This window comes from Amblyraja radiata, chromosome 6 (genome assembly GCF_010909765.2).
Source record: "Amblyraja radiata isolate CabotCenter1 chromosome 6, sAmbRad1.1.pri, whole genome shotgun sequence".
NCBI classification, from domain to species: domain Eukaryota; kingdom Metazoa; phylum Chordata; class Chondrichthyes; order Rajiformes; family Rajidae; genus Amblyraja; species Amblyraja radiata.
In genome coordinates, this window is record NC_045961.1 from 96,929,383 (window position 1) to 96,949,626 (window position 20,244).

Here is a 20,244-nt window from a genome sequence, read left to right on the forward strand (position 1 = left end):
AAGGGAAAGGAAAGGAATTATCTTTTCATACAAATTTACACTTGGCATTTTGCAAAAAGGGACCTAAATTTCATTGTATAGTTGTGGCCACGTGACTGGCAATAATTCAGCAAAGGATACAAAAGCCCCCAGAATGAAGATGGGGTTGAAGACGTGATTCTGAAACGTGAATAACGCCAAACCCATGTAGGAAAATATGAAGTTTTCCGCCAGGAAATTCAGAACTTCGAATAACTGAGGAAGGGAAAAACAAAAATGCATTAGGGCACAAAGTAACACACTTTAGAAATGTCCAGTACTATAATGTATACAAAGGATGCGGGAGGATCTTATTGAAACCACTGAATTATGAAAGGCTTAAATGGAGTGGATGTGGAGAGGATGTTTCCAGTAGTGTGAGTGTCTAGGTCCTAAGGGCACAGCCTTAGAATAAAAAGACATACCTTTAAAATGAACGAGGAGGACGTTGGTGAGGCTGTATTTAGAGTATTGTGTTCAGTTCACTAAAGAAGACACAAACAATCTCCCAGAAATACTTCGGGACCGAGGATCTAGTGGGAGGGAGGAACTGAAGGGAATCCACATTAGTCAGGAAATGGTATTAGGTAAACTGTTGGGACGGAAGGCAGATAAATCCCCAGGGCCTGCTGGTCTGCATTCCAGAGTACTCAAGGAGGTGGCCCTGAAAATCGTCGATACATTGGTGATCATTTTCCAATGTTCTCTCGACTCAGGATCAGTTCCTGTGGGCTGGAGGGTAGCCAATACAACTCCACTTTTTAAGAAAGGATTGAGAGAGAAAACAGGGAATTATAGATCAGTTAGCCTTACATCGGTGGTGGGGAAGATGCTTGAGTCGATTATTAAAGATGTTATAACAGCACATTTGGAGAGCAGTGACAGAATCGGTCAAAGTCAGCATGGATTAATGAAGGGGAAATCATGCTTGACTAATCTTCTGGAATTTTTTGAGGATGTAACATGTAGAATGGATAGGGGAGAGCCAGTGGATGTGGTGTATCTTTACTTTTAAAAAGCCTTTGACAAGGTCCCACACAAGAGATTAGTGTTCAAAATTAGAGCATATAGTATTGGGGGTAGAGTATTGACATGGATAGAGAACTGCTTGGCAGACAGGAAGCAAAGAGTAGGAATTAACAGGCCCTTATCAGAATGGCAGGCAATGAATAGTGGGGTGCCGCAAGTCTCGGTGCTGAGAACCCAGTTATTTACAATATATATATTAACGATTTGGACGAGGGAATTAAACGTGGCACCTCCAAGTCTTCGGATGACACAAAGCTGGGTGGTAGTATGAGCTGCGAGGAGGATGCTATGAGGCTGCACGGTGACGGATATGATGCAGTATAATGTGGATAAATGTCAGGTTATCCACTTTGGTGGCAAGAACAGGAATGCAAATTATTATCTGAATGGTGTCAGATTAGGAAAAGGGGAGATGCAATGAGACATGGGTGTGCTTGTACATCAATCATTGAAGGCAAGCATTCAGGTACAGCAGGCAGTGAAGAAAGCTAATGACATGTTGGCCTTCATTGCGAGAGGATTTGAGTTTAGAAGCAAAGAGGTCCTACTGCAGTTGTACAGGGCCCTGGTGAGGCCGAACCTGGAGTATTGTGTGCAATTTTGGTCTACTAATTTGAGGAAGGACATTATTGCTATTGAGGAAGTGGTTCACCAGGTTAATTCCCAGGGTGGCAGGACTGACATATGATGAAAGAATGGGTCATCTGGGCTTATTCACTGGAATTTAGAAGGATGAGAGGAGATCTTATAGAAAGATATAACATTCTTAAGGATTGGTCAGGCTAGATGCAGGAAAAATGGTCTCGATGTTGGGGGAGTCCAAAACCATGGATCACAGTTTAAGAATAATGGGTAGGCCATTTAGGACTGAGATAAGGAAAAACTTTTTCACTCGGAGAGTTGCAAATCTGTGAAATTATCTGCCACAGAAGGCAGTGGAGGCCAATTCACTGGATGTTTTCAAGAGACAGTTAGATTTAACTCTTAGGGTTAAAGGAATCAAGGGATATGGGGAAAATGCAGGAACGGGGTACAGTTCTGTAGGGGGCGCTGCTCTGTGCAGCAGCCATGTCATGCAGCTCGTCAGTTTTTCAACCTTTTTTAATTTTTTTAGTATGTTTTAAAGTCTGTATTTAATGTTTCTTCGTGTGTTTTATGTGGGGGGTGGTGTGGGGGGGGTGAGGGGGAAACCGCTTCGGTCTCCTCCTCCACGGAGAGGCGAGTTTTTCCAGGTCGCCTCCCCCGTGGCCTAACATCAAGGATCGACGCGGCCTTTCCCGGAGACGCGCCCGGGGCTTCAGCGGCGGGCGCAGCGTGGACTCTCGGCGTGGAGCGGGTGAGCCCTTGCTGGGGCTCGCTGGAGGGGAGCGCTCCATTTCGCTGGCCCGGGGCAGCCGGCAGCCTGAAGTCGCAGTCTGAAGCCGCGGTCTGCAGAGCTCCAGCTGGTGCGGCGTCTACAGCCCGGGATCTCACGTTGGGGACCCGGGGGAAGAAGAAGCCATCACTGACGGCCCGCGGCCAACTTCTACCGCGGGGCCGGCATGGACTTACCATCACCCCTGGAGGGGAGCTTCGACCGCCGGCCCTGCAGTCTACGGTGCTTCTGGCTGCGGCGGGGACTTTAAATCTTGACCGCCGGCCTGCGGCCTACAACAACTTAAAGCCGCGGTCTCCGGTGAGGAAGAGCCGATCCTGGACTGACTCTGGACTCTGGTCCTGTCCACGTGGGGGAAATGGAGGAGGACTGGCCAAATTTTGTGCCTTCCACCACAGTGATGAATGCTATGGTGGATGTTTGTGTTACAGTTTTATTGTGGTTGTGTGTTCTTTATTATTGTATCGCTGCAGACAACCCAAATTTCCACCAGCCTGGCTGTGTGGCAATAAATTATATCTAATCTAATCTTATATCTAATCTAATTTAATTTTAGATGATCAGCCATTGTATGGCGGTGTTAGCTTGATGGGGCCGAAGGGACTGTTTAAACGTCGTATGACTCTGAGTCTAACTCTGCGGGTCAGGCAGCATCTGTGGAGTGAATGGACACACAAAACTTTGGGTCAGTACCCTCTACTTGGAAGAGCAGACAGAGAGGGAGCAGTGAGAGAGGGTCTCAAGAGAGAGCAGGAGGCGTTCTTGAAAGTAGCCATGCTTCAAGAAGGTTAAGGTGCAAGGGATTGCAGATGCTGCATTCTTGAGCAGAACAACATTTTGGCAAGTATTGGAAGAACTCAGCGGGTCATGCAGTATCTATAATAGAATTACTTTACAAGTTATAGGAGTAGATTTAAGCCATTCAGCCCATCGAGTCCACACCACCATTCAATCATGCCTGATCACTGCCTCCTGATCCAATTTTCCTGCCTTCACCCCATAACCTTTTACACCCGTTCTAATCAAGAATTTGTCTATCTCTGCCTTAAAAATATCCAGTGACTTGGCCTCCACAGCCCTCTGTGGCAATGAGTTCCACAGATTAACTACCATCTGACAAAAGAGTTAGATAGAGCTCTCAGGGCTAATGGAGTCAAGGGATATGGGGAGAAGGCAGGCATTGATAGGGGACGATCAGCCATGATCACAATGAATGGCGGTGCTGGCTCGAAGGGCCGAATGGCCTCCTCCTGCACCTATTTTCTATGTTTCTATCTAAGTTCCTCCTCACCTCCTTTCTAAAAGATTGCCCTTTAATTCTGAGACTATGACCTCTGGTCCAAGACTCTCCCACCAGTGGAAACATCCTTTCCACATCCACTCTATCTATTCCTTTCATTATTCTGTAAATGTCAATGAGGATCCCCCCTCAGCCTTCTAAACTCCAGCGAGTAGAGGCCCGGTGCTGTCAAACTCTCCTTATACTTCCAATTGTCCTGACTGTAAACTAACATCATAAGTACAAGCACATTGAGGACAGACACCATTGGGACCCCATACCTGCTTTGTTCGATCTCTTGATTCTGGCGACAGATTGTTGTAAGTATAATGAGCCTGTGTGATACCACAGAAGAGAACTGCCACCACACCTGCAAGTGAAGAAAGCAAAATTTGTGAAACTCTCCTCAATTTAGAAACCTCATCGGTGAAAACGTCTATGCAGGAAGATAGCAGGTGCAAGATCTCTGTACACGACACCGGCTCACAACAAACAATTCTCATTTCGCTATCTCCACAGCCCCTTTCATGCATTTATATTTTCTCTTCTGGCACCTCCCTGTATGTACCTGAAAAGCAGAAAGGTGGATTGTACCATAGTGCAACAAATAAAAAACTATTCTGAAAAGAATCGCTCTCCTTATCGCAAGACTGCTGTATGGTCAGATGTGCCACCTTTCAGTTGAAATATGAAACCAAGACCCTGTTTGCCCCGGGAAGAAAATAAAAGATCTCTCTTCACCAAATCAATATCAGGAATTTTGTATGAAATTCAAAAATGAAATCTTGACAAATAATCATAATGTTCCTAAATGTTTGCATTTTTTTTTTTGCACTAGCGTACACAAAATAAAATCATTTCATTGGGAAAGATAACAGTGCACATATTCCAGAGCTAAACATTGCATTTTAACATTAAGGAACCATCGTTAGAAAATGGTTTCCAAAGATACACATGACATTTCCAACAAGCTTCTGACATTTCAGGTCCAACAGTTGGCAGTAAACTGGGACTCGAAAGATTTTTTGTTGTGCAAGATGTGTAAGTTTGTAGGTTAATTGGCCTCTGTAAATTCCCCCGACTGTGCAAGGGGTGGATGCAAAAGTAGTGAGAATATAGAACGAGAATGAACGATGGTTGGCCTGGACTTGGGCTGACGGACCCATTGCCATGCTGTATCTTTCAATAAATCTTCTGTCGATAATTCTCAGTGTCAAGTGGATCTTGGCTTAAAACCCTGTGCAAGAAAGAACTGCAGATGCTGGTTTAAATCGAAGGTAGACACAAAATGCTGGAGTAATTCAGCGGGTGAGGCAGCATCTCTGGAGAGAAGGAATTGGCGACTTTTGGGGTCGAGACCCTTCTTCAGACTGACAACGTTTCGGGTCGAGACCGTTCTTCAGACTGATCATTCTGAAGAAGGGTCTCGACCCGAAACGTCGCCCACTCCTTCTCTCCAGAGATGCTGCCTCACCCGTTGAGCTACTCCGGCATTTTGTGTCTACCTTAGCTTGTAACCTGCTAATCTACTTCTGATGTCCCATTTTTTTCTCATGTTAAACTCAGCCATTAAAGGTTTTGCCCTTCTACCAAGAACAGTAGTGATCTTATATTCATAAGTGATAGGAGCAGAACTAGGCCATTCAGCCCATCAAGTCTACTCCGCCATTCAATCATGGCCGATCTAACTCTCCCTCCTAACCCCATTTTCCTGCCTTCTCCCCAAATTTGTCCCGCACATCTTCTTTTAAACTTTGCCAGTTTCACCTTTTTAAATGACATTGCGTTTGTTCTGGGATCTCTCAGGGAAGTGTGGGGGGGTGGGGGGTGGGGGGTGGGGTGGGGGGGGGGGGGGGGGGGGGGGGGTGTGTGCTCGGTCTTAATCAGATGTTTTTATGATGTGCCATCGGAGTGCATGCCTGGAGTTTGTGCTGAAGTCCCTGAAATGGAACTTGAATCTACGGCCATTTGATTCAGGAAGTGAACGATAGATTTGCTACTGTCAGCATAGAATTCTAAACCACAGTTTCACAGACACTTCCCTATAGCCCCCATTAATACCGTGTGAACAGCTCGATCTGTTTGTTTAAAGTACAATGGACAGGAAGTGCTCCTGCTTGCTTAGAGCTAAAGATCAAAGGCTAGTTGGTCTCCTTGCATTTTACTTTGCAGAATCTGTTGTTGAGGTCCTTGTGATCATAAGTGATAGGAGCAGAATTAGGCCATTCAGCCCATCAATTCTGCTTCGCTGTTCAATCATGGCTGATCTATCTTTTCCTTTTAACCCCATTCCTTGACACCCGTACTAATCAAGAATCTATCTATGCCTTAAAAATATCCATTGGCCTCCACAGCCTTCCGTGGCAATGAATTACACAGATTCACCACCCTCTGACTAAAAATATTCCCCATCTCCTTCCGAAAGGAATGTCCTTTAATTCTAAGGCTATGACCTCTGGTTCAAGACTCTCCCACTAGTGGAAACGTCATCTCCAAATCCACTCCATCCAAGCCTTTCACTATTCAGTAAGTTTCAATGAGGTCCCCCTCATCCTTCTAAGCGTGTACAGGCCCAGTGCCGTCAAACGCTCATTATATGTTAACCCACTCATTTCTGGGGTCATTCCTGTAAACCTCCTCTGGACCCTCTCCAGAGCCAGCACATCCTTCCTCAGATATGGTGCCTAAAATTGCTCACAATACTCCAACTGCAGCCTGACCAGCGCCTTCTAGAGCCTTAGCATTACATCCCTCCTCTTGTAATGTAGCCCTCTTGAAATGAATAGCCTCTTCTTTTTCTAAACACTACTGGGCCTACAGCAGATACATCCCATATCTTTCCTTTGTAGCAATCTCTCCTGTGGGACCTTGCCAAAGGCCTGACTGGTCCATGTGGACTACCTCAGCAACACTGCCCGCAGCAATACACTTAGTTACCTCTTCAAAAAAAATTCAATCAATTTCATTAGACAGGATCTCCCCTGAGACAGCTGGGTTGACTATTATTGATTAATTCCTGCCTTTCCTTGTGTAGGTTAATCCTGTGCCTCATAAGTATGTTTTAATCACTTGTTTACCGTTAACCTTAACAGTGGCGCAGCGGTAGAGTTCCTGCCTTACAGCGCCAGAGACCCGGGTTGGATCCTGACTATGGGTACTTGTCTCTACAGAGTTTGTACGTTCTCCCCATGACCTGCGTGAGTTGTCTCAGAGAACGTCACTTTCCTCTCACACTCCAAAAACGTACAGGTTTGTACGTCAATTGGCTTGGTATAAAATGTAAATTATCCCTGGTGAGTGTGGGATAGTGTTAGTATGCAGGGTTTGTTGTTCGGTGTGCCGAAGGGCCTGTTTCGATGCTATAACTCTCAATGAAATGAAACTAAACAGACTCACAGGCCTGTAATTACTTGGCTTGTCCCTGCCTGGAGGATCTCAAATATGATGGCTACCATTCATCTGGGATCTCACTTCCGACTTACTTGGGGAAAGGGGAAGGGTAAGGGTTTCAGCAGATGCAAACAAGAATTAGGATAGCTGCAAAACTTCCAGAGTGAATATCTTCCGTTTAGCTCCACTGCGCTTCAGCCTTAAAAAAAACTGCACCTCTACTATATGTAGTATGGTATTGTCAGCACCCTTCAAATCTTGCTGCAGCTGTGACCAAGATAGGTGGACAGTTTAGAGCCAAGGGCTTTGAGCTCTGTCCATCATTCAACTTGATTGAGGTCAACTGTGTCCACTGACCATATATCTCCGTAACTCTAATGATTTTTATCAAATAAACTCCATCAGTCCAATTTTTGAATGCCCCTGTTCCCTATATTTTTCCCCCGGGTGTTTTTGCTTATCACTTTTCCTTGTCAGGAAGTGCTTCCCAACTCCTGAGCGGTCCAGATCCAACTTTAAGGCGCTGGTCAACATTTCCTGGATTCTTCACAAGAGGAAATAATTTGAGTCTCCGCTTATCAAACCCGATAATCATCTTAACAATTTAATCAGATCATCCTTTAATCTTCAATGCTTGAGGGAGTGCCATGTTTGTTTATACAACCCATCCTTAATGTCTCAGTAATTGCGTGCTCTGGAGTAATATCCAGACAGCTCTGGGTTAAAGTCACAAGGGCCACACGCAATGGTTACTTTTGCTTCATCAGTTTGGAGTTAGTGAAAGCAATGCCAAAGCTACACCCAGCTTTAAACCGCTGCATTTCTGGGAGCCTGTGGAGGTCCAGGCATTGTGTCTCTTTATTAATAGGTACAGCTCCGGCACTCGTAGGCATTCAGTAAACATTTAACTAAATTCCTTGCCGTCGTTCGTGAGCACATCAGTTAACCTCCATCTCCTTTGTTCTCTAATCTCACCAACGGCCTGATCCCCCTTACCGCAAGATTGGTCGGCCCAAATCACGAGAGTTCGAGCTCGACAATCGAAGGTTCGAGAACGTGGCTTGGCCACAAGATGGCGTCACAAGCCTGCTTTAATGCTTGTATACATCCAGTGGCTCTGACAAGCTGGGAGCAGAGCTGTAGTATCATAGGATTTGCAATGGAGTGCTTAAGTCTGGTCCTTCTTTTATCATAGAATGGTTGTAGCACAGAATGCAGCCATTTGGCCCATCATATCTGCCCTGGCTCTCTACGAGTTCCAATCCCCTGGATCTTTCTCCACAGCCTTCTCATCAAAGCATATTCCTCTTTTGAGAATTTGGGGAAAGGGGTATAACACAGCAAAGAGCAGCCTGAAGCCAGAGGATTGGGAAACGTTCAAAGGACATCAGAAGGTAACAAAAAGGGCAATACGGGGTGAAAAGATGAAGTACGAGGGTAAGCTGGCCACGAATATAAAGGAGGATAATAAAAGCTTCTTTAGGTATGTTAAGAGAAAAAGATTAGTAAAGACAAAAGTGGGTCCATTGAAGGCAGGTGAATTTATTAGGGGACAAGGAAATGGCAGACGAGTTGAACAGGTACTTTGGTTCTGTCTTCACTAAGGAAGACACAAACAATCTCCCAGATGTACTAGATGACAGAGGATCTAGGGAGACAGAGGAACTGGAAAAAATTGCATTGGGAGAGAAATAGTATTGGGTGGACTGATGGGACTGAAGGCTGACAAATCCCCAGGGCCTGATGGGTCTGCATCCCAGGGTAGTCAAAGGGTGGGTCCAGAAATCGTGGACGCATTGGTGATCATTTTCCAATGTTCTATAGATTCAGGATCAGTTCCTGTGGATTGGAGGGTAGCTAATGTTATCCCACTTTTCAAGAAAGGAACGAGAGAGAGAAAACGGGGAATTACAGACCAGTTAGCCTGACATCGGTGGTGGGGAAGATGTTAGAGTCAATTATTAAAGATGTAATAACGGCACATTTGGATAGCAGTAAAAGGATTGGTCCACGTCAGCATGGATTTATGAAGGGGAAATCCTGCTTGACAAACTGGAAGTTTTTGAGGATGTGACAAGTAAAATGGTTGAAGGAGAGCTAGTGGATGTATCTGGGCTTTCAGAAAGCCTTTGATAAGGTCCCACGCAGGAGATTAGTGTGCAAAATTAGAGCACGTGGTATTGGGGGTAGGGTAAAGACATGGATAGAGAATTGGTTGGCAGACGGGAAACAGAGTAGGAATAAACGGGTCCCTGTCAGAATGGCAGGCAGTGGCGAGTGGAGTGCCGGACGGCTCGCTGCTGGGGCTGCAACTATTTACAATATATATGAATGATTTAGATGATGCAATTAAAAGTAACATTAGCAAATTTGCAGATGACACAAAGCTGGGTGGCAATGTGAACTGTGAAGAGGATGCTAGGAGGTTGCAGGGTGACCTGGACAGGTTGAATGAGTGGGCAAATGCAGTATAATGTAGATAAATGTGAGGTTATCCACTTTGGTGGCAAGAAAAAGGAGGCAGATTATTATCTCAATGGTGTCAGATTAGGGAAAAGGGAAGCGCAACGAGACCTGGGTGTCCTTGTACACCAGTCACTGAAAGTAAACATGCAGGTACAGCAGGCAGTGTTGGCCTTCATAACAACAGGATTTGAGTACAGGAGTAAAGAGGTCCTTCTGCAGTTGTACAGGGCCCTGGTAAGACCACATCTGGAGTATTGTGTACAGTTTTGGTCTCCTAATTTGAGGAAGGACATCCTTGCTATTGAGGGAGTGCAGAGTAGATTCACAAGGTTAATCCCCGGGATGGCGGAACTGTCAGATGAGGAAAGATTGGAAAGACTGGGCTTGTATTCACTGGAATTTAGAAGGTTGAGAGGGGATCTTATAGAAACATAAAATTATAAAATATAGATGTGGGAAAAATGTTCCCAATGTTGGGGGAGACAGAACCAGGGGTCACAGTCTAAGAATAAAGGGGAGGCCATTTAAAACTGAGTTGAGAAAAAACTTTTTCGCCCAGATACATAGAAAATAGGTGCAGAGCCAGCACCGGTGCTGGCTCTGCACCTATTTTCTATGTATCTGGGCGAAAAAGTTTTTTCTCAACTCAGTTTTAAATGGCCTCCCCTTCAATATGATCATGGCTGATCATCTAAAATCAGTACCCTGTTCCTGCTTTTTCCCATATCCCTTCATTCCTTTATCCCGAAGAGCTAAATCTAACTCTCTCTTGAAAACATCCAGTGAATTGGCCTCCACTGCCTTCTGTGGCAGAGAATTCCACAGATTTATAACTCTCTGGGTGAAAAAGTTTTTCCTCATCTCAGTCCTAAATGGCCTACCCTTTATTCTTAAACTGTGACCCCTGGTTTTGGACTCCCCCAACATCGGGAACATTTTTCCTGCATCTATCCTGTCCAATCCTTTAAGAATTTTATACGTTTCTATAAGATCCCCTCTCATTCTAAATTCCAGTGAATACAAGCCCAGTCGACCCATTCATTCATCGTATGTCAGTCCCGCCATCCGGGAATTAACCTGGTGAACCTACGCTGTAATCCCTCAATAGCAATAATGTCCTTCCTCAAATAAGGAGACTAAGACTGCACACAATACTCCAGGTGCAGTCTCACCAAGGTCCTGTACAACTGCAGTAGGATCTCCTTGCTCCTAAATCCTCTCGCAATTAAGCTTTCATCACTGCCTGCATTACCTGCATGCTTACTTTCAATGACTGATGTACAAGGACATCCAGGTCTCGTTGCACCTCCCCTTTTCCTAATCTGACACCATTCAGATAATAATCTGCTCTCTTGTTCTTGCCACCAAACTGGATAACCTCACATTTATCCACTTTATACTGCATCTGCCATGCATCTGCCCACTCCTCCCCACCCTTCACCAAAGAGAACAACTTTCCACATTCTACTCTGTCTTGACCCTGTTGTCCTTCAATGTGGCAACCACCCCTATAAATCTTCCGGATCCTCTCAAAAGCTTTCACCTCCTTTCTTTAACGTGGTCATGAAAATTGAACTCAATACTCCAGTTGAGGATGGGCCAGACTTTGACATAGTTCAGGACAACATTCCTGATATTTATGCCTCCATAAAGCTCAGCATTATGTACACCCTATTAACCACTTCTGTAAGCTGCCTTCAGTGCAGATATAAAACAGACATATGTGGGGTGGCAAGGGAAAAATGTCAACTGGAATATGTAAATATTTTATCGTTACCGCAAAGTTTTTCGCAAAGATGTAAAAACACATATATACACACACACAAGATCAGAATTTTAATAAGTATATGATATAGAATACACACACACACACACACACACACACACAGAAAAACAAACAAACAAACAAACCCAGTGAGTTCCTCCAGCAGTTGTTTTTTTGCTGCTTAATAGGCTATTAAACTTGGCTCGGACAAAACTATGAACATTAATAGCCCATTATCTGTTATCTGCACTTTATCAGTTTATTTATTCATCAGTGTATATATTTATACAATGGTATATGGACACACTGATCTGTTTTGTAGTCGATGCCTACTATGTTCTGTTGTGCTGAAGCAAAGCAAGAATTTCATTGTCCTATCAGGGACACATGACAATAAACTCACTTGAACACTAATACACTCGGTGACCTGGACACATATCTCCAGGCCCCTTTATTCTATCATCCCTTTTAGAGCAGTATCCTTTCTACATCGCCTCTTCTTTTATCCGACTGAAATTCATCACCTCACATTGCTCGCATTAAACTTCCTCCATTATGTATCTGCTCCTTCCACCAGCAGACTTACATTGTGCTGAAATCTACCGTGCTTGGTGTCATGTTTAAAAACAGTGAGCCCATGCCTCGTTCATTAATATCGATCAAAATTAAATCACTGTAAAATGCCCACAGCATATGAAGCTTAGTAAATCTGCTGGGTTGCTGTGATTTGGGGAACTGGGCTTGGAGGACTTCCTGACACTCAACAGCCCAAGGGAGCTGAATCGACACACGTTGCGGTGACTGACCTACCTGTGCTCCACTGATCACGCCTGGTTAAGCAGGGCAACACTGTGTATCAAATAGACCGGGCAGATGCAGAGTCTCTTGCCCCGAGCAGGGGAATCGAGGACCAGAGGACATAGGTTTAAGTTGAAGGGGAAAAGATTTCATAGGAATCTGAGGGGTAACTTTTTCACGCAAAGTGTGGTGGGTGTATGGAACGAGTTGCCAGAGGAGGTAGTTGAGGCTGGGACTATCCCAACGTTTAAGAAACAGTTGGGGAAAGGGAATAGATAGGATGTGAGTGTGGGAGAGGGAGTGAGTGAGAGGGAGAGGGAGGGAGAGAGGGAGAGAGGGAGAGGGAGGGAGGGAGGGAGGGAGGTAGAGGGAGGGAGATAGAGGGAGAGAGATAGAGGGAGAGAGATAGAGGGAGGGAGATAGAATGAGAACCAGAGGACACTGTCAGTTTAAAGTGAAAGGGGAAAGATTTTATATGAATCTGAGGAGTAACTTTTTCACACAAAGTGTGGTGGGTGTATGGAACGAGTTGCCAGAGGAGGTAGTTGAGGCTGGGACTATCCCAACGTTTAAGAAACATCTGGACAGGTATATGGACAGGACAGGTTTGGAGGGATATGGGCCAAGCGCAGGCTGATGAGACTAGTGTAGCTGGGACATTGTTGGCCTGTTTGGGCAAGTTGGGCCCTAAGGCCTGTTTCCACACTGCATCACTCCATGAGTCTATAACACCAACCACACCTCATCTAACATCCATGGAGGAGATTGTCAAAATTGAGAGCAGGAATGTATATCTATTTCAAAAATAACCACTACTTCCTTGGTAGTGGCCAAGGATAAAGACATTGATCACAATTGGCTGGATGCAAACAGACTAACATAACACATAACTAGAGCCTTGATCTACATAAGTTCAAGGAGCAGAATTAGGCCATTCGGCCCATCAAGTCTACTCCGCCATTCAATCCTAACTTTCCCTCTAAACCCTATTCTCCTGCCTTCTCCCCATAACCCCTGACACGCCAGTAATAATCAATAATGTATCCATCTTTGCCTTACAAATATCCATCGACAGCCTCCACAACCTTCCACAGGTTCACCTCCTTCTGACTAAATAAATTCCTCCTCAACTCCTTCCTAAAGATACTCCCTTTAATTCTGAGGCTGTGCCCACTGGTCCTAGACTCTCCCACCAGTGGAAACATCCTCTCCATGTCCACTCTATCCAGGTCTGTGTCAACATCAAATGCATGGTTAATTTACCATTGGCCTGCCACTATCCACAAGGAATTAATTAATTAGGAATTGACGCCAAATCCATCTGATCTGCCGCAACAATTTGCACATCTACACTTAGTTTATGTGTCGGTAGAAACTGCAGATCCTGGTTTGCCCCGAAAAGAGGCACTAAATGCTGGAGCAACTCAGTGGGACATGCAGCATCTCTGAAGAGAAGGAATGAGTGACGTTTCAGGTTGAGATCCTTCTTCAGATTCAGGGTGAGGAAAAAGGGTCTCGACCCAAAAGTTCGCCCACTCCATCTCTCCAGAGATGCTTACACTTACTATGTATTCGATTGCCACTCATGTTGTTTGTGCCTGCAAGCATCTACCACGTTTGCAACTTACCGGTGAAGCCACAGGCTTCTGCCAGCAGGAAGGTGCTCCAGGACATCAGGAAAAACAGCGCCGTCTCCAGGAGCGGGAAGCAGTGCAGTTTGGTGAACTTGGTGACGTGAGAAACAGCAGTTAAGGAAACGTTTTAAAATTTGCAGCATTCATCGAACCAAGCACAATGGCCCATCTCGTCCACTCCAAACAAGTTAACTAAAGATAGACACAAAAAGCTGGAGCAACTCAGCGGGAAAAGCAGCATGTCTGGAGAGAAGGAATGTCACGTTTCGGGTCGAGACCCTTCTTCAGACTAACTAAGTAACTTCAAGTTAACTGAGTTAATATTTGCCTCCGCCAGTCCCAATTTCCTCCAAATCCTTCCTATCCATGGACCTGTCCAAGCATCTTTTATATGCCATCATTGTACCAGCCTCTACCACTTCCTCTAGCAGCTCGTTCTATACATGTGCAACTCTCTACATGAAAAAGATTGTCCCTAACATTCACTCAAGGTAAACAAAGGAAACAACTGGCTTGCTTTATCATTATTATAAACAAAAGTGTTGCCACTGAGACTGCCTCTTGCATATTCTAAACAAATGCAGCATTATTGGAGAGTAGAGACTCAGCCTCAGTCAGAAGCTAGTGTTCTGGTCTCAGATGTTGGCTGTGTGGAGTTTGCACGTTCTCCCTGTGATTGCCTGGGTGCTCCAGTTTCCTCGCATATTCTGATGTAGGCTTCTCGGCCTTTTGGCTAAGATCAAGTGTAGTATCTGTTCTTATCAGTCAGTAAAAGAGCTAAATAAAGAGCGTCTGTTCTTATTAGAACAGTCCTGGCGGTCCTTTAAGGACAGGAGCTGCAGATTACGATTTAAAAAATCGTAGCAATGGCAGCTGCAATGGGAACTAGAGGACAGGGTATCCGCAATACCCTGAGGATTAGTGTCAAGGATCTCAGTGAGGGGATGCCCTTCAGTCGGGACACCTTTGTAAAAAAGGTATTGCTGGAAACCTGCAAGTTCGAGCCCAGGGATATCTACTGCCTCCAGGACTTCCCGGGTAACGGCTATTTCGATGTTACATTTGTGCTTCCGACAGGATGGCAAAAACTGCTAAAGGATTTCAAGGAGAAGGGGAATGAAGCTCCGCTGTCGTTGCTGAAGGTGCAGCCACTCTTCACCCTCCCAAACCAAAAGGAAAGGACGATCACGGTCCATATGTTTAACCCACATGTGCCCGTAGTGGATGTCCTCACCTTCCTTGCTCGCTACGTCGACGGAGCAGTGAACAGCGTGGACGTGAAGGATCTGCATGGGATTTGGACGAGCAAGCGGCAGGTCAAGGTAAAACTGAGGGTGGACAAGGAAGGAACTCTCCTCCACCCTCCATCGGTGTTCGCAATTGGAGGAAACCGAGGATATTTAATTTACGTGGGGCAGCCCAGAGTTTGCAGAAAGTGTAATAAGCCTGGACATGTGGTGGCCCAATGCAATGCAGTGGTCTGCAAAAACTGCAAAATGGAGGGCCACGAGACAAAGGACTGTCAAGCCAGCAAGAACTGTAACCTGTGTGGGGAGGGAGGCCACCTTTACAGGGCCTGCCCAAAAAGAGCATGCACATATGCACAGGCAACAAGAGGGGCGGCTTCCAGCACCCCCAGGGTAGGTGAGACACCCACTATCACTGCCAAGTCCCCAGCAGAAAGGGGAAACAGGGATGAGGACAGCCCAACCACCTCAGCCACCTCAACCACCTCGAGCCCCCAAGTGCCAGGAGAACTCCAGCACCAAGCCCAGGAGGGAGAGTCGATGGAGGAGGGGGGAGAGCAAATTTGGACTACTGTAAAATCCAAAAAACACCAGAAGGGTCAGCACACGGAGCAGAGGCCAGAAAGGGATGGCAAGCCCAAAAAAACCACCAAAAAACGGTCTCTCTCCCTGACAGAAGGGAGAAACCTCTCCTCGTCGGAGGATGAGGCGAACGGGAAACCCCACAAGAAGAAAATCGGGGCGGAAAGGAGAAGGTGCAGGACGATTGTACACCTGCACCAGGAGACCGAGAGCAGTGCAGCGGTCGAGGGGCTCCAGCCCCAGGACATCGGGAGCAGTGCAGCGATCGAGGGGCTCCGGCCACAGGACAACGGGAGCAGTGCAGCGGTCGAGGGGCTCCGGCCCCAGGACAACGGGAGCAGTGCAGCGATCGAGGAGCTCCAGCCCCAGGGCATCGGGAGCAGTGCAGCGGTCGAGGGGCTCCAGCCCCAGGGCATCGGGAGCAGTGCAGCGGTCGAGGGGCTCCAGCCCCAGGGCATCGGGAGCAGTGCAGTGGCCATTGGGCCCCAGCTCCGGGCAACCGGGAGCTTTGTAGCGGCCGATGGGCCCCAGCTCCGGGCAACCGGGAGTATCGTAGAGGCCGATGGGCCCCAGCTCCGGGCAACCGGGAGCAGTGCAGCGGCCATTGGGCCTCAGCTCCGAGTTTCCGGGAGCAGTAAGCCTGTCACTGAGCCCCAGCCACGAGAGACGGGGGAAGCGGCGCACCCAGAAGGGGGTAAAACGAGCAGCCCCCCCCCAACGACACCTCGGGTTACCACAGGGGAAACCCAACCCGTTGAGGAGGCCGGGTATCTGAGCCCAGGAAAGGTGAGGCAATTCACCGAAGCGGTGGGCATGAGGGAGCAGGAAAACGGACTCTAAAGGACAATGGAGCTCAAACTAGCATCCTTAAACGTGCGCAGTGTGAAGAGCACTGCGCGATGTGTTAATGCCTTGCAGTACCTGGCCAAGGTCAAGGCAGATGTGACTTTTCTACAGGAGTGCGGGTTGCCACACCTCCGCTGTTATCGGAGGTGGTCGCGATGGTGGCCCCACGGACTGTCTGTGTGGTCGGGGGGCAATGATTGTCGTGCTTCTGGCCTGGGGATCTTGCTGCGGGGAGGGAACTTCGCCATCACTGAGGTCAGGGAGGTGGTTGCGGGGCGTCTCCTCGTGGTGGATGTAATGTACCGTGGTTCTCCGCTCCGGCTGATTAATGTGTATGCCCCACCCGTGCGGAGCGAGCGGCAGGCCGTTCTCCAGCAGCTCCCAGTGCTGTTGGCCACGTCCCGGCAGCTCGTTCTGGCCGGTGACTTCAACTGCATCATTGATGCGGCTGGACGATCCGGCAGTGCCGACAACAGACTGGACAGCACGTCCAAGTTCCTGATGGAAACGGTAAAAGACGCAAAGCTGCACGACGCCTTCAGCGACCCTGCAGGCGGGCCCCAGCCGCGGTTCACCTGGTCGAGATCGGACGGTTTGGCCCGATCCCGGATAGACTTCGTCTTCACCACGAAGGCCGTCACGGTGAGACACACCGACCTCACGCCGGTGTTCTTCTCTGACCACTGCCTCCTTCAGGCTTCCTGTCACCTACAGGAGGACCGGAAGGCAGGCAGAGGGACGTGGAAGTTAAATGTGAAGTTGTTGACCCCGGAGAACGTGGAGGAGCTAAAGAGGGACTACGCACGTTGGAGAACGGTGAGGCCCCTCTTTGACTCCCCGACACTCTGGTGGGAAGCAACCAAGGAGAACATTAAGAGGTTCTTCATAGCCAAAGGGGTTCAGAGAGCAAGACAGAGTCAGAGGGAATTGTGCCAACTCCAGACAGAATTGCAACAACTGCTCCTTCTGCAGTCGAGGGGGGTGGATGTGAGGGAGGAACTTAGAGAGGTGAAGGACCGGCAAGCTCGGCTCTTTACCTCTGAATCCTCCAAGATCATCTTCCGATCCAGGGTCCGCCATGTGGAGCAGGATGAGACGTGCTCACGTTTCTTCTTCCATAAGGTTCACAGGGGGAGCTCTGTGATCAACAGCCTTAGGGAGGAGGACGGCTCGGTAGCATCCTCGCAGACAGACATGATGAGGGTCTGCAAATCCTTTTACTCGGAATTGTATGACCAAAAGGCCACAGACAGCACCGCCTCCCAGAACTTCCTGTCCTCTATCACGGAGGTCTTGGAGGACAGCAAGCAGGAGAGTCTGGACCAACCACTGACCCTAGAGGAGCTGACTGGCTCCATCCGCTCCTTTGACTCGAGTAAAACTCCCGGAAGCGATGGCTTACCGGCCGAGTTGTATTCGGCTCTGTGGGACTGGGTGGGCCCGGACCTGCTGGAAGTGTACAACGACATGCTTCTAGCCGGCAGCATGTCAGACTCCATGAGGAAGGGCAGCATCACCCTAATCTACAAGCAGAAGGGGGAGATGAAAGATATAAAGAATTGGAGACCCATAACATTGTTGAATGTAGACTACAAGATCCTGTCTAAGGCCATCGCCAACCGGGTCAAGTCTGCTCTGGGACGGGTGATCCACCCGGACCAAACCTGTGCTGTACCTGGCAGGAAAATCTCAGACAGCCTAGCGCTGCTGAGAGATACCATCGCCTACGTGCAGGACAGACGGGTGGATGCCTGCCTAGTCAGCTTGGACCAGGAGAAGGCCTTCGACAGGATATCGCACACGTACATGAGGGACGTGCTCTCCAAAATGGGTTTTGGGGAGGGAATCCGAAATTGGATCAAACTGCTGTACACCAACATCCGTAGTGCAGTCCAAATCAATGGGTGGGAATCAGACAGTTTCCCTGTAAGGTCTGGAGTCAGGCAGGGTTGCCCTCTTTCTCCTGTCTTGTTTGTCTGCTGTATTGAACCTTTTGCCGAGTCCATCAGGAAGGATGCGAGCATAAGAGGAGTGACATTGCCAGGCAGTGGGGGCATTCAGGTCAAGACCTCCCTGTACATGGACGATGTCGCCGTCTTCTGCTCGGATCCAAGGTCGGTCCGCAGATTGATCAGCATCTGTGACCAGTTTGAGTCGGCCACGGGAGCCAGGGTGAACCGCAGGAAGAGCGAGGCCATGCTCTTTGGCAACTGGCCCGACCGATCTTCCATCCCCTTCACCATCAAGCCTGACTTCTTGAAGGTGCTGGGGATCTGGTTCGGGGGGGCTGAGTCGAGTAACAAAAATTGGCTGGAGCGGATAGCCAAGGTGGGGAGGAAGCTGGAGCTGTGGAAGCAACGCTCCCTCTCCATAACCGGGAAAAATTTGGTCATCAGGTGTGAGGTGCTCTCGGGTCTGCTGTACTTGGCACAAGTGTGGCCTGTCCCTCCCTCCTACGCCACGGGGATCACCCGGGCCGTCTTCCAGTTCATCTGGGGGTCGAGGATGGACCGGGTACGACGGGTCACCATGTACAAGTCGGCAGACAACGGGGGTAAAAGCGTGCCCAACGTCGCCCTCATCCTGATGGCCACCTTTGTGTGTGGCTGCATCAGGCGGAGTGTAGAGCCAAGGCACGTGGGCACTAAGTGCCACTACCTGCTGAGGTTCTACCTGTCCCCGGTGTTGCGAAGGATGGGCCTGGCGCAGATGCCACGCAATGTACCAGTCAGCTGGACATTGCCGCCCCATCTGACGTCTGTTGACAGGTTCTTCCGGACCAACACCTTTGACCACAAGTCCATCGGGCAGTGGTCAGCACGTAATGTCCTGCAGGCACTGCAGGGAAAGGACTCGATGGATCCGGTGGCGTGGTTCCCAGAGCAGACTGCCCAGCTTGTCTGGCAAAATGCCTCATCGCCAGAACTGACCAACAAGCACCAAGACCTGGCTTGGCTGGCGGTGAGGGGAGCCCTCTCGGTTAGATCCTTCCTGCACCATCGGAACCTCACTACCAGCGCATGCTGCCCCCGGGACGGTTGCTATGGAGAGGAGACGGTTGCCCACCTCTTTGCAGAGTGTGGATTTGCAAAACGAGTCTGGAGAGGTATGAAAGGGTCCCTGGAACGATTTATCCCGAACAGCTCCGTCACAGAGGACTCTGTGATTTACAGACTGTTCCCAGGGACACATTCAGAGACTGACATCGAGTGCTGCTGGAGGGTCATCAACTCGGTGAAAGACGCTCTTTGGTCTGCCCGAGCGTTGCTCACCACCCAGCAGAGCGAGATGTCCGTCGGGGAATGTTGCCGACTGGCCCACTGCAGACTGCAGGAGTACGTGCTAAGGGACTCGCTGAAGCTTGGTGCAGCCAACGCCAAGGCTCGGTGGGGGAGGGCCACAGTCTAGGGTCCTTCCGCTGCTGGACATGGGGGGCACAGTATGGTGGAGACGCCCCTCAAATTAAATTAAGGGAAGGTATCCCACACCAGGGGGCCACATGAGTGGCACGGGTGGGGGACATCTTTTGTAGAACTTGAAATGTCAGATGGAAATTTTCGCACTGTGTACACATTGTATATATTTATTACTTGAACAGGGGCCACAGAGTGGCACTGGTGGGGGACTGTTTGGTGAAATTTGACAAATGTAAAAAAATTGTACTGGAAAAAGTTTGTATAGTCTCCGAAAATGTCGGATGAATTTTGTTGGAATAGTTCAGAAATTGTATATATTTTCCAATTGAATAAAGTATATTTTGAAATAAAAAAAAAAAAAAAAAAAAAAAAAAATATTCTGATGTAGGCATGATGGAG

General features: G+C 48.0%; 1 protein-coding gene and 1 pseudogene across 2 annotated transcripts in view; one reads left to right on the plus strand and one right to left on the minus strand.

The window, feature by feature from the left end:
• Positions 1-20,244, minus strand: part of slc9a7 (solute carrier family 9 member A7) — a 185,021-nt gene that overhangs the window by 66,657 nt on the left and 98,120 nt on the right. For both annotated transcript variants that reach the window (XM_033023280.1, XM_033023279.1), the window contains exons 11-13: positions 13,749-13,854; positions 3,983-4,071; positions 121-234 (exon numbers count right to left, since the gene is read on the minus strand). In XM_033023280.1, coding sequence (XP_032879171.1) covers positions 121-234; positions 3,983-4,071; positions 13,749-13,854 — 309 coding nt within the window. The remainder of the gene's footprint in view (positions 1-120; positions 235-3,982; positions 4,072-13,748; positions 13,855-20,244) is intronic.
• On the plus strand, positions 14,468-14,635 carry LOC116974763 (annotated as a pseudogene).